Source organism: Carassius gibelio, chromosome B4 (assembly GCF_023724105.1).
Source record: "Carassius gibelio isolate Cgi1373 ecotype wild population from Czech Republic chromosome B4, carGib1.2-hapl.c, whole genome shotgun sequence".
NCBI lineage: Eukaryota > Metazoa > Chordata > Actinopteri > Cypriniformes > Cyprinidae > Carassius > Carassius gibelio.
In genome coordinates this window covers 14,549,039-14,563,840 of record NC_068399.1, presented here as the reverse complement: position 1 = coordinate 14,563,840, position 14,802 = coordinate 14,549,039, and the positions used below count along the sequence as shown (strand labels likewise).

The 14,802-nt window shown below is 36.8% G+C and overlaps 1 protein-coding gene across 2 annotated transcripts in view; it reads right to left on the bottom strand.

Annotated features, from left to right (window-relative positions):
- Window positions 1–14,802, bottom strand: part of LOC127956613 (PRKC apoptosis WT1 regulator protein) — an 84,055-nt gene that overhangs the window by 29,874 nt on the left and 39,379 nt on the right. For both annotated transcript variants that reach the window (XM_052554670.1, XM_052554669.1), the window contains one exon: window positions 1,349–1,477. In XM_052554670.1, coding sequence (XP_052410630.1) covers window positions 1,349–1,477 — 129 coding nt within the window. The remainder of the gene's footprint in view (window positions 1–1,348; window positions 1,478–14,802) is intronic.

Here is a 14,802-nt window from a genome sequence, read left to right as displayed (position 1 = left end):
TGCAAAGGATTTTAACTCAAACTTTCAGGGAAAATGTTTTTTAAATAGGCTAAATATCAAAAAGAGCTGTCAGGTGAAGTTCAAGTCATTTGACTGTATTGTAGTTTGTTTAAAGCCTATGTTAAGCTTTAGGCCTATTTCTAGTTATTGTATTTAGGCTTCAAATTATAATAATAATTCATTATCGGATTAAGAAAACGACGCCATAACCACACTTCTGAGAAATGTAGTAAAGCTAGTAGTGTGACTACTTGTAGCGACACTACTGCCCATCACTGGTAAGAACCTATATAAAATGAGATGTGTCCAATACAAAAGAGGCAAACATCTGGAGAACTGTGGTTTGGCATAGACTGCTGGAACATGACCAGGATCAACAGAAACACGTGTAACCACTCACATTCTCAATGGCTCGGGCAGTAATAGGCATCTTTATTTAAACATAATTATCAATCAGAGAAGCACTTTTCACCATGCCGTTAGTTGCGAATCATTTTCACTAAAAGTCCTTTTAATGTTTTGCAATAATAGGTTTGAAATTCTCACAGAATAAAACAGTAGAAATCCATTCCAGGGAAAAGTAATACAAGATGATATGCACTCAAACAATGTCACTGTGATTATACTGTTGGATATCATATCCTTTATGCATTCAACAACCTGAAGCTACATGGAATCAACCACCCAACAGGAGAAAACTAGATATGACAAAATGATGCATCATTCAGAAAAATGCATAATCATGTTCCCAGAGCTCTACTGACGGCACATTGACATTTAGCCATCCTCATCCTTCAGTGAGCCACTAAAGATGACAAATGCAGGCAAGATTTTAAAGATACACTGTATAAATACAAAAGAGCAGCGGGAACATTCTTCAAAACATCTTATTTTGGGTTTGGTCATATAGATTTGGAACAATATGAGGGTGATTATATGCATGAAAAATAATAAAGGCCTTCTATTTATAAAAAGCTGACATACATTTTGTCTATAAATATCAAAATTCAATTTAAAAAAAAAAAAATATATATATATATATATATATATATATAAACATTTTTTTTCATTGTTAATATTGTATAGCAAATTAATACTTTTTCCTTTTCTTAGTTTTTCATAATTTTTTTCAGTTTGTTGTTGTCACCTTTGCACACCATTAAAGTTCTGCTTTAAAACTCCAATATAAAAAAAACAGAGTTATTATCTTGCTATGTATTGTGGTTTGATGCAGCATGAACGTCGACTGCATTGTGTTGTGTTTGTTTCTTTGGTCAACACTGCCTCTGTAAGGCCGACCAGTGACTGCACTTCACCCTCTAGAGGCACAACAAACACTCTCTCTCACCTGTATCGAGAAGGCCGCTCCGGGGTCAGGGGTCATTGCCTCGTTCTGGACCGTATTTAGCTGTGTAAGACTTTCATCCGTCTTCCTCTCCTTCTCTTCTCCATCGTCATCATCAAGCTCATCCAAGCTCTGCAGAGAAATTTTAGGCTCGGTCAGTTTACTTTGTTTGGGATTTGTGAATTAAATTCACATGAAGATAGTGTCTAATTGTGTTGTCCACACACACACACACACACACAAACAGACACAGGAAGTGTGCTACCAAACAACCTCTGTGGTATGAGCTTAGGGGATTTTTGGGAAGTGGAATGTCCCAGTACACACTGGGAACAGAACGTTTTTCATGCTTTGAAACATACAACATAAAACACAGTCCAACTAGATAACTTGGAGAATACCAACAGTTTGAGCTTATTATGAATGATAACACCGACTGCCTGACAAAAGTGACAAAGAGAAACCGGTCTTTCCTGTTCAGGAAGAAGCAGAGAGAGTGAAGGTGGAGTTCAGAACAGGGCTGGGAAGGTAAAAATAGCCTTACAAGGCTAAACTGGTATGTAATCATTTACACAAGCTTTCCGGCCAGCCGGTTTTATCAACACTTCCAGGACACGGGCCAACCTCTAAACCCTCTCATATACAATAGGCAAATGAATGTAGAAACTATGACTTCGACACACTCTTTCCCCCTCCCCAGGGATCAGTAAACACTTCATCAGCCCCCGCTGCACCCTTAAAGAGGTCACTTCTGCACTCCGCTGCCCGTTAGCCAAAATCAGACATTCCCCTGCCTAACGACAATCATTTATGTCAATTAAGACAGCTTATAAACTTGAGGGCAAATTATTGTCACAACAGTAAATGACTATTAAGACACTTTCAAAGGAAGCCATTATTGTACAAATATATAGAGGGACACTTGCTCATACTAAGTGACCTTTAAAAAAAAAAAAAAAAAAAAGCAACCAGACCTATTAACACTGAATGTGTGTGAAGATAATCTGTTTAGAGGCTGGCTTGAAACTTCTATGCCAGTGTATGGAGTTTTATCATCAAATAGGGCTCATTTAAAGGGTCATATCAGGAGAAATAAAAACTACAACAAACAATGTGCCTGGTGATTACTAGTCTATCTAGATATTTGCATACAGACTTTAAAACTATGTACTTTTTTATTATAAGGGTCTGAGAAGGGTGAAAAATTTAATTAAGATAAACACAAAAAGAAAAATATATTAATTAAAACCTGAAATGTATTGGTAAAATAAAGAAAAGACAGGTTAGATGATCACCTTTATCTGCTTGTGTGTTTGCAGTGAGGAAGGGGCTTTGATTGAATAATAATAATAATAGAACATTTTATTGTTAACATTTTTAATTTTTTTATACTACTATTTTTTTTAATAACAGTATGATTAACCTTTGGAGAATATACATATTTAAAAGTACAATATCTTTCTTCTGGGAAAACGATCTAAAAATAACAAATGGCTCAATCTTGTGTATTTTATCTTGGCTGGAACACAGTATTGGCCCTCCAGCATTCAGAAACTGAACTATTTTTAGAACATGCCTGTTTATTTATTATCATTTCATCCGGTTTTTTTTTTTCTAATGAATTCATTTTGTTTTACACACGATGGTTCAGTTTGGGATTCTCTCTAAAAGTGTGGGAACGGTGTAGTGTGTGTTTGGATCCAGTTGTGCAGTAGATTAATGGAGAGTTGAGCTGAGGGGCTCGGGATGCTCTTCCCTCCTGATGTCCTCAGCAGACTGGATTTAATGACTGTGGATTAATCAAATACTGCATGCCCTGGCTACACAGGTTCATTAGGATGATGTATTACACCCATGGAAGGTGAAACGTGATGCAGTCAACTGTCCTTTAATCATCACAAACCCACAGTCTCCTGGAGTGACTTAATGACTTAACCCAGAATCCCAAGATTATTCCGGGCACAGCTAAAAGCCATTTTATTTCATAAGCACACACATTAAAATCAAATCTGGAGGGCTGTGGAGACATTTTTGACATTTTGCATGTCTCAAACACGGTTCTCCTTCCACATTAATGCAACGCAAACAGATATGGGACGTAATATCGGTATTTCCTTAATAGCTGTTATGACTATATTCCAACCTGAGCTGATGCAGCATGAACTCTTCATTTTGACTCAGCTGATTGCAATACAGCTAAGCTAACAATACAATAGTCTAATAAACAAAAGTTATATTGTTAAATACTGTAAAAGGCTTAAAAGACTTTTTCTGTTTATATATATATATATATATATATATATATATATATATATATATATATATATATATATAGATATATATATTTTTTTTTTTTTTTTTTTTTTTTTTTAAGCCATTGGTCCAGTTTCCAGTTGGCACATGATCCTTCAGAAATCATTAAAATTATGATTTGGTACTCAAAAAACCTTATTAGCAATGTTGAAATGTTGTTTTTCAGGATTATTTGATGAATAAGTTGCATTTATTTGAAATGAATCAAACCTTTCGTAACATTCTAAATGTTTTTACTGTCACTTTTGATCAATTATTTCTGATAAAAGATTGCAACATTTTAGGCATGCCTGCAATGCCTTAAAACGCTGCTCACTGAGGCACCTGCAGATGTTGCAAGTATTTGAATGAGATTTCTGATGGCAGCCTTGGCTATCTCTATCCTGCACTGGACAACAGATTGACCTCACCTGGTGAACACATATTTACGGCTTCGCCACCTTGAGTGCTCAAAATTGTGTACCCACACACAACCGGCTGGCAGGATCGAAGGAAGGCATTCTCTGGTTATTAAATTTAATCATAAACCATTTTCTGACAGCCCAGAGGTCATGGTCAGCTCAGCTCTCCATATTTTTACCTTTATACGCACAAAAACACGTCCTTGCCTGTTTTCTGTTTCCCAAAGAAATTAATCGTAATTTCTCATTTCATTTCGAAACAAAGAAAGGGGTGAAGATTGAGACTGGGGACAGTTTGCGGTGTACTATATAGGAGAGACTTTAACACATTAGTTCAGGCTGCTCCCAAAAGCTGAAAAACGCCGCAGGGAGGATATGAAGGTAGGAAGACAACAATGTCACATCCTGTCTGCTGAGATACCTTCATCTGATTGTTTCTGAAGGCAGCACAGATGCATCTTCCACTGCCTATGAATCCCACTATTCTGTGAATGCAATTCTGTGAGAGTTCAGATGAAGGTCAGTGGAGTCTGAAAGTTGCACCTGCCACAGTAAGCTTGTGTATAAATGTACATTGTTTTCCCTTTTTTTCCCCCTTAATCTTAAGCAAGAAATGAATATGGTAAATACATATCTGACTGGTTATCACAAAAGCTCTCTCTCTCTTGTTGTACATTATTAGACTGTTATGCAGTTTTTTTTTCTGGCTCTGCCAGATAAGTCAACTTACATTTATACAGCAACAAGGAAACTAAATGCATTCTATGTATGTGAGATAAACATTTAAATTGGATTTAACGTTTTCCCCCACCACTGATGGAATTTTCCAGCTTTCTGTGTTTTCACTGGTTCACGGCGGGGCGCATGATCATCAAACATCAGTTATTACATAAATCAAAACGGCCTGCCTGAGGTTACAGAATGAAATGACAGTCCAGGAAGTGTTTTAGGTCTGTGCAAGCTTTGGGGGTGTTGATGGAAGTTATCAACTCCGTCTATGTTTTGATCAACGATCTGAATCTGATCTGGACAAAATCTTTTTTTTTTTTTTTTTTTTTTTTTTAAATCTACCCATACTCAAGTGTTTTTGTTTGTTTGTTTAAAAGCAGAGGCTATGTTCTGTCTTTTGAAATATTCAGATATCTAGATGACAAAATGTTTCTTTTGGGGGCCATAAGAATTTTTTTAAAAATTATCAAAAATACTGGCAGTGGCTGGCAACTTAAAGCAAACAAAACAAAAAACACTGGCGGGCAAAGAGTTAAAGTAATACACTTAAAATATGGGGAAATATTTAGAAAAACAATTCTGATAACTAGCTATTCTCTGTAATAGCTAGTATATTTAAATATGTGTGGTTCATCCAACAATAAAGATTCATTTGTTCTCATGTTGTTCCAAACCCTCTCTTTTTGGCCTGTTTCTCACACAAATGTATTTTGCTTCAAAGTAGAAAAAAACCTGACGAGCCATATGGAGTTTTCTGGTAGCTTTATCATCCTTTTGAGAGATTTACAGTGTCCAGCTGCCTTATTAATGAAACACAAACAGAACAAATCATATATTTTCGCATTAAAATTCAACTGGACAATTAATGTATGAACTGATTTATGAATGATTTACATAGAAACCACATGTTTTGTGAATGAGTTTCAGAAAGACTCACACAGAGTCATACTTGCAGAACGATTCTTTTAAGGTTCTCAGAGTGAACCATGTCTATTAAAGGTAAGTTTGGTTAGGATATTTCAAAAGCTGTCGAAGTCCTCATACTCCATCGGTTTCTGCAAAGACATTTTGTTGAAAAAATTCACATGTTTGTGTTCAAACCACAGTATTTTCTCAGAGAGAGTAAGCACTGTCAATCTACACATCCCCAACAGCGATTCAAGCACGAATAACCCAGAGCTACATTTGATAACAGACACGGCAGGATCGACTCCATCAGTCAGACATAAAAATAAGAAAAACAACAGGAGGAGGACAAAGTCAGGTCATCAGACTTAATCCACTGCTTGGTCCATGCCAGTTTTCAAACGTTCCAAGAGAGTTGCTTTTAGTGCAACCACGATGGTCCGCAGGGTGTATTATGAGGTTTTGTAGGAATGTTTGTGAGAGCTTAGAAAGCATTCACAGCTTTGCACCGTCTCTCCTAAAATGGTAGCCTTCTTTCTGAAACAACATACTTCCAGAAAACCACCGAGGCCTTTCCTGGTTAGTCTACAAATCAAGCGTCTGAGAGAATTGAGTGCAGATTTGCAGCCTGTAGCATTATTTTCCAATTCAACTCAGTCCACCCACCTCTACATTTACTAAATGTTGTTAAATCACACATCTATTTTGTGTACAGTTCCAGTATGTTCATGAACATGAATTAATTAAACCATCAATTTGACCAAAAATGTTGTTCCAGACCTGTATGACTTTTTTATGCCCATTCCATGAAAATCAAAGGGGGTTCCAAGTGTTGTTTTTGATCCTGTTAAATTCTAAACATTTCTCAAAATATCTTCTTTGATGTTCCAAAGAAGAAAGTCAGCCTTAAAGTTTTAGATCAATAAGGAGTATGACAACAATTTTAATTCTAGGGTGAACTAACCCTAAAAATGATTTAGGAAAAATTGGTAGATGGTATCTCATAACTTCCAAAGACTGTATTAATTTTTTTTTTTTCACTAAAATATCCCATTTGCACTCTGTTGACCATAAAAAAGCTCTGAGAAAGCAGTTGAGACATATGTGTGTGTGTGTGTGTGTGTGTGTCACAGAGGTGATATTGGCTGCATAAAACCAAACAAAAATCATTATCTCAAGGTGACAATTCTCTCTGCTGCCCGTTCGGTTGGTCAAACAGTGGGCATTTTATTCAACAGCCATCCACAGACTGATGCAATTATTTGAAAGTCTGAATTGAATTTCAAGACTCTATAGCTACAGAACTTTGCATGGCTGTGGTTGACTAAATTCTACTGAAGTCACACAAAAGCAGACAATAAGTAATCTGATTTTAACACTATGACTCTACTTTTTTTTAATGAAAAACATCTAGCATGTCAAGCTCACAGCAGAAACATCCCATCATTTGTACAATCTGATTCAAAGCATGGAGTGACTCACTCAAAAGGTTATTTTTAAGTTTTGTTTGCTTTATAAACACTATACTTTATCCAAACAATGATCTTTCTATAGGAAAGCAAAGAGCTGCTCCTTTGCACAAAATGAAACCAAATGGTGACCACAACTGTCCCTGGTCCCTATCCACTTTTAATATATGTGAAGTCAATGATAACTTTAAATCTGGTCTTTAATGTCATCTGCGCTGATATTGACCTCTTACATTCTTTGTGACTCTACAGAGACGATTGACAAGTCAGAAAACTGCTATACAGCACCCAATAAAAATAGTGCAAAATATTATGAATGCATGAAATTTGCTGATCACAAGCTCCACTCTGTAATTTTCCCAGTCATATGGAGAATTGGCTAATTACATGCCTCCAATTCCTCACGCCTAATGGCTGCTTGATGTTTTGCTATATTTGTCACATTGAAGACGAGCATTAAATGGGTGAAGAAACAACCAGGGCTCTGAAGCGAACTTGAAACAAGTAGCGGAATATTCAATAGTGACCGTTTCGAATGGCCACGGTGGGCTAAAAACTACTGTGACAAAGCGTTTACAACTACATTTCACATTTTTTTATGATCAAGGATAAACAGCTGCTTGAACAAACACAGGCTAAATGCTTTGTATTATGAAGTAGGAGTCTGCACAACCACAGGAAGTAATAAATATCATTGCAAATTCCCTACAGCATTCTTCTACAGGTTTAAGGGTTATAGTCAAGCAGAGTTCATTCTTAATCAGCCAGCTCCTCGTTCCTCTTTGAGGACTAAAAGAGGCCGTTTGGTGTTAAATAACCCTTGAAGGGGCTTCTGACCAGATGAGGCTGGTTATCCCTCAACGTTTATCCAGACATGAGTTCTTCTGATGAACTGGTAAACACAGACTGCTTCCCATTACTGACTTCACTGTTTATTCTCGTATATGTTTAACTAGGGAGGTGAGTGTTCAGTCACTACAAACAGAATATTGGCGTCAACCAAATATGTGACTTAAAGCACAACGAGAGAGTTTTTTGGACTTCTGATTTACCAAAAAAAAAAAAAAAGTTTAAAGAAAAGTACAGTTTAAAGAAAAAATACATCCAACCTCTTTTTCATCCAATCAAATCGATATCAATATTCAACTAGTGAACTGGAGCCAAGGTGGAATGGTGCTAAAGAAAACCCTATTTCATGAGAAAATGTAACAATTTTATGAGAGGTGGCGATTTTGTAGAAGTTTGATCTGCACAAGAATGTAATATTTTTAAGAAAAAAGTAAACAAGGTCCACCCCAAACCCTACCACTAAACCTAACCATTCAGTGGGGATTGTATGAAAGCATACTAATTCATATCAATCAGAAGCATAAGCGCCAATAGCCTTGTGGGCAGTTTATCGTGGGCATGCTGCAGTCGTGCTTCGAGTGTCCCAAGTTCAAATCCCTGCCTAGTGGACCTTTCCTGATCCCGTCCCCCTGTCGCTCTCCCATCTCCACTGTCCTTTCAAGAAAAATGTAAAAAAAAAAAAAAAAAGAAGCCATAAAAATTGTATGAATTAGCCACAAATTTGTCAACATATATTTTAAAAAAGTAAAAAATGGCAATGAGTGCGTTGATAGGGGTTTTACAATAGGGTTGTGACGATAGCAAGACAATTATTATTATTATTATTATTATCAGGCTAGTAATACTATCTAATCAATATTAGGGCTTACTTGTTCCATCATATTTTTTGTGTTGTGTGTATTTAATCAATCAAACACGATTCCGTTGACTTTATGAATGCAATGGCCAATCAGATGTCTCATCGCTGAAACAGAAGAGTTTTGTTGATCAGCAAACGCTGACTGAATTCTGACTCGCACTAAACAACAACTACAATGTAACTATAAGAGATTTATTCATCATACAGTGCAGATAGCTATACCTATTATAACGGGAGTGTTTTTAAAGTGCATATACTCGCGTTAGACTGTCAGTTATATGTACAGAAAAATGACTAAATATTACTAAACGGGCATCTACACCAAGACACTGAAGTTTAGTCACCTGCCGTTTCAAATGCTCGCACTCTTTAAAGGTGGATTCTGATTGGCTGTCAATGTTTTATCTATCATCCTTGAATGGGGACTGGGAGTGTAGAATATGAACAAATGAACATGAATGGTAATCGTGGATAAGCTTTGCAGGGTTTATGCTAGCAGCAGGAAGCACAACTGCTGTTTAGTCAATCACCAAGAACTATTATCTTCTTTTAACCACTTAGATGGCAAATACTGCTTTGTCACTGTGCTATGGTTTCAAGCTCTTCATTTGTGGTTCTTTAGTTCTGAGCAGGCATGCTATTCTGGTTTTCAGTAGCTGCCAGTAGTTCTGCTTCACACTGAGCACAGCAGCATGTTCTTCCTCCATAAGCACACACTTCAGTCATGCTCAGAGACCAGACCGCGCTGCGGCGAGAGGACAGAGTGCACGCTAGCAGTGAGTCATCTACCCCCCTCTTGTCCTCCACATTCTTCCACTTATTTTCCCTCCCCTCCCTTTTTTGGAAATCTTTTCCCATTTCTTCACTTGGTTTGTTCTTTTCTTTTTTTCTTTTTTTGAGTCTAATGAGCCTGATACTCAGCGGGTTTAGAGAACTGCTGACTCATTGGCCAACGGTGACCTGGTAAGTGGGAGGCACATATAGCAATAGAACGGTGCACATGTAACACTATGATTTAATGGGCTACTGAGAGCTGGAAGAGCTTTCTCTGTAAAGCAACTGAACACTTCTCTCTCTACGTATTTATGTGGGTTTCATATGGTTTTGAAAAACTTTGATACAATTTTATATAAAAATTTTTTTGGTTTGTTTGTTTCTTTTTGTTTTTAAAAGACCTTTAAATTTAATTTGGCGTAACCATCTATATTGTCTGTACATCTTGAATATATACAGTACATTAGTGTTCATGTAATTGTTTTTGTTTTTTACCTATGTTTTGCACTGACCTCGACACAGTAATAAAAGATCTGCAGAGATTCTTTATAATTAGTTTTATTTTACTGCACATTTCAGCATTTTGGTTGCAAAAATAAAAAATTATGTCTGAAAGAATGTTACAAGTACGTTTATTTATAATTGTATATTTATAACTACACATATTATATATAGATTTTTATGATTCTACCAAGAAATACACTACTGTTCAAAATTCTAAAGTTGGTAAGATCTCTTATCCTCACGATGACTGCATTTATTTGATAAAATTACAGTAAAACTAATATTGTGAAATATTATTCTGCTATAAACAGTTTAAGCATGTGGATAGAAATTCCTAACTATCTATATTGAAGTAATCATTTCTTTACTCTTCATTGTCACACGATCATTCAGAAATCATTGTAAAGGGACGACACCAAGGACGCTAACTATTAAAAAACCTATAAAGATAACTATATTAGCATCCACACCAGCAAACGATATTGTCGGTTTTGTTTTTTTCATAATTGCAGAAAAAAGTATTTTTTGAATTTTTTTAATGATTATGTATCCATTATTTAAACTTTTGAACGGTAGTGCCCAAGGCTCATTTGAGTTTGTTTTAAGTACAAGTCCCTTGCCAGCCTGTCTAAAACCTCCTTGGCAGGTACTTTCATACATAAAACACTGCCCACTTAGTCACTGACTGACTGCCCAGCAAGGGAGCAAGTTTTTAGACACTTCCTAAATGGGATCTAATGTCAGCCTGCTAAATGCACATCAAGTTACACAATAACACTGATGGCAAACACAAGTGTGTCTCATTTAGCCTGACGAGCTGCTTGCTGTGTTCTTGGTCTTGGCTTTACCGCTCTCCTGAAATCCAGAGAAAATCCCAACCCATCAAGCAGAACAGTAGGTCATTGTGGCAGTAGTGGCTCCCGATGACAAAGGACCAACAATGAGGTAAAGCGGTCTTGGCAGGGACATCCAAGCAAGTTAAACACAATGATGCTTAAGGAAGAGAATACCATCTGTTCACGCTTTCTTTGATTGGGTTTACCTCATCCATTCCTGGAGCCTCATCCATTCCTGTAATTGTTTTTGTTTTTTACCTATGTTTTGCACTGACCTCGACACAGTAATAAAAGATCTGCAGAGATTCTTTATAATTAGTTTTATTTTACTGCACATTTCAGCATTTTGGTTGCAAAAATAAAAAATTATGTCTGAAAGAATGTTACAAGTACGTTTATTTATAATTGTATATTTATAACTACACATATTATATATAGATTTTTATGATTCTACCAAGAAATACACTACTGTTCAAAATTCTAAAGTTGGTAAGATCTCTTATCCTCACGATGACTGCATTTATTTGATAAAATTACAGTAAAACTAATATTGTGAAATATTATTCTGCTATAAACAGTTTAAGCATGTGGATAGAAATTCCTAACTATCTATATTGAAGTAATCATTTCTTTACTCTTCATTGTCACACGATCATTCAGAAATCATTGTAAAGGGACGACACCAAGGACGCTAACTATTAAAAAACCTATAAAGATAACTATATTAGCATCCACACCAGCAAACGATATTGTCGGTTTTGTTTTTTTCATAATTGCAGAAAAAAGTATTTTTTGAATTTTTTTAATGATTATGTATCCATTATTTAAACTTTTGAACGGTAGTGCCCAAGGCTCATTTGAGTTTGTTTTAAGTACAAGTCCCTTGCCAGCCTGTCTAAAACCTCCTTGGCAGGTACTTTCATACATAAAACACTGCCCACTTAGTCACTGACTGACTGCCCAGCAAGGGAGCAAGTTTTTAGACACTTCCTAAATGGGATCTAATGTCAGCCTGCTAAATGCACATCAAGTTACACAATAACACTGATGGCAAACACAAGTGTGTCTCATTTAGCCTGACGAGCTGCTTGCTGTGTTCTTGGTCTTGGCTTTACCGCTCTCCTGAAATCCAGAGAAAATCCCAACCCATCAAGCAGAACAGTAGGTCATTGTGGCAGTAGTGGCTCCCGATGACAAAGGACCAACAATGAGGTAAAGCGGTCTTGGCAGGGACATCCAAGCAAGTTAAACACAATGATGCTTAAGGAAGAGAATACCATCTGTTCACGCTTTCTTTGATTGGGTTTACCTCATCCATTCCTGGAGCCAATCGCATTCAGGCCCGGTTCCTTTGTGAAGCGCTCGCAGGTTTCTTGGCCTCTGGTGCTGGGTTTCTTGGCTGTGGAACGCGGGTGTATTCAGAGAAGCTCAGCGCTGGGACTATTCGGGTTTCATAGAGCTATCAAAAGAGTCACAGAAACCCTGCGATGCTGCAGTCGGTTACCGCGTGAGAATGAATGGATACCTAGCACTGCGAGCAGCAGTTAGAGTGTCCGGCTTTCAGCATTATAATGCCCATTTTACACTACATAACTCACATCTGACACCAAAAAATGCTGCACATACACAACACTCGCATGCTTACAAAGGATTCATGGGATATTTGACCATTTCTATAAAGATCATGTCAAAAATGTTGTAGTGAGAGGTTTGAAAGAGGTTTTTGTAGCTGCACCGTTTTAAAGTAGATGAATTTTGATGCACCGAGAATTGGAGGCACCTCTTCATTCACCCTTCCTTTTATGTTCTGAGGAGAACTGTACAATTCAAAAGCATATTTCAGAGCATAAACTACCTTCTAACTGGGCAGACACATTCGTCTGGCAACAAACGGAGACATCCTGCTCTGAAGTATGACGTTAATCTATTCCAGGACAGAGCATTTCATTACTCCTGATCAACAGAAGGCTGCAATCAAAATTTATCATCTAACTCAAAACCCCAAGATTAACAATTTCCAATGTTCTTGTTTTTTTCTTAAAGGGGTCATATGATGTTGCTAAAAAGAAAATTATTTGGTGTAATAAAAATGTGTTTATGCAGTTTAAGGTTCAAAAAACATTATTTTCCACATACTGTACATTATCGTTTCCCCTCTATGCCCTGCCTTCTGAAATGCATTGTTTTTTTACAAAGTTCATCGGACTGAAAAGCGAGGTGTGCCAGCTGTCCCGTGCATTGATTGACCGAATGCCTCAAGCATGTAATGGGACTGTTACACCCCTCACTATATTGTGATTGTACTGCGTTGATCTCTCTTGAGGTGCTTGGATGGATGGTGCGGTTATTGATAGTCAGTTGGCCATGTTGATTATCTGCACATGTTCTTCCTGAAATTTGTTAAGAAAACATCACATTGTAGACTACTCACACAGGAAACAGTCCTCATCCTCGAAACAATGCGTTTGCGCACACATTTGGGTTGAACTGTTCTGGAGCAATGTTATAAAAACTTCTAGTTGCGTCCTCTTTTGAAAGATCTTCTTTATGCACCAAGAGTTTGTAACACTCCAAAGAGAAAGGAAACTTGAAATCACATCATATAACCTCTTTAAACTTTGATTTATTAGTTTGATGGGAATCCATATTCACATAAACTGACAGTCACCACTGATAAGCTACTACTAAATACTGTAGAAACTAATAAATCGCAGATGACAAATTCTACTATTCTGAAATTCTACTGTTGACTAGCATCTCAGCAGGAGCAAACATCTGCGACATATGGACCTGTCTGTGGAATCAAACTCATGTAGTTAACGATGTGTGAGACAGACAAATGCTGGACACAAGCAAAATGAATTAAGCAAAAGTTATTTAAAAGTTATTGTTCTATATGGCTGGGTGGTATGATGACAGATTTAGTTTATATCAGGCTATGTGGCTTACATCCACACAGCTTACTGTGGGCAGTAGTTTAAAGATAACATGTTAGAGTGATTAGGAAACATGAATGAATGACAAAATAAAATGTGTGACATGCTTGATAGCAATAAAGAGTCAATAAACCACGAAAGACTTAACTTAATTCAGTCCCTCCCTTCCTCCCCTAAACGGTTTGTTCTCTTGTGCCAGTATTGAATCCATGCATTACTGTAGCTCTACTGTAGTATCATTAATATTAGTAGTTAATATACTGCACTACCTATCATGATGATTTATGACTTTGACCTTTGACCTTTTGACAGGTTGAACTTCCGGTAACCTTATGATGGATGGGCGGAACTTTCCGGCTTCAAGGGTTAACCTATGACCTTTCCAAGCATCGATCATGCGGTTTTGACAGAAAGTTTTACCCTATTGACCTAGTTAGTTCTAAATCATGGTTTTGACGGCTAGTTTAAACGGAAGATGAAAGACTCCCCACGCATCGATCATGTGCTTTTGACAGAAAGTTTTACCCTATTGACCTGTTAGTTTTAAATTAAAACGGTATATGAAAGACTCCCCAATCATCGATCATGTGGTTTTGACAGAAAGTTTTACCCTATTGACCGTTAGTTTGTTTGAAGTGTGTGCCGGTTGTTTGAACTCTGTGTCAGTTAGCTTGTTTGAAGTTTATCACAGTTATAAGGTTATGTGTGTGTGTGTGTGTGTGTGTGTGGTTATACGGCTTCTCCCCCCTCCCATTACATTTATGAGCGGTGTATAAATGGGGTCGGTGTGTTCTACATTTTATATATATATATATTCTATATTTTATATAATTCTAAAAAATAATTAAAGGTTGAAAAAACACATTTTAATTATTTCACAT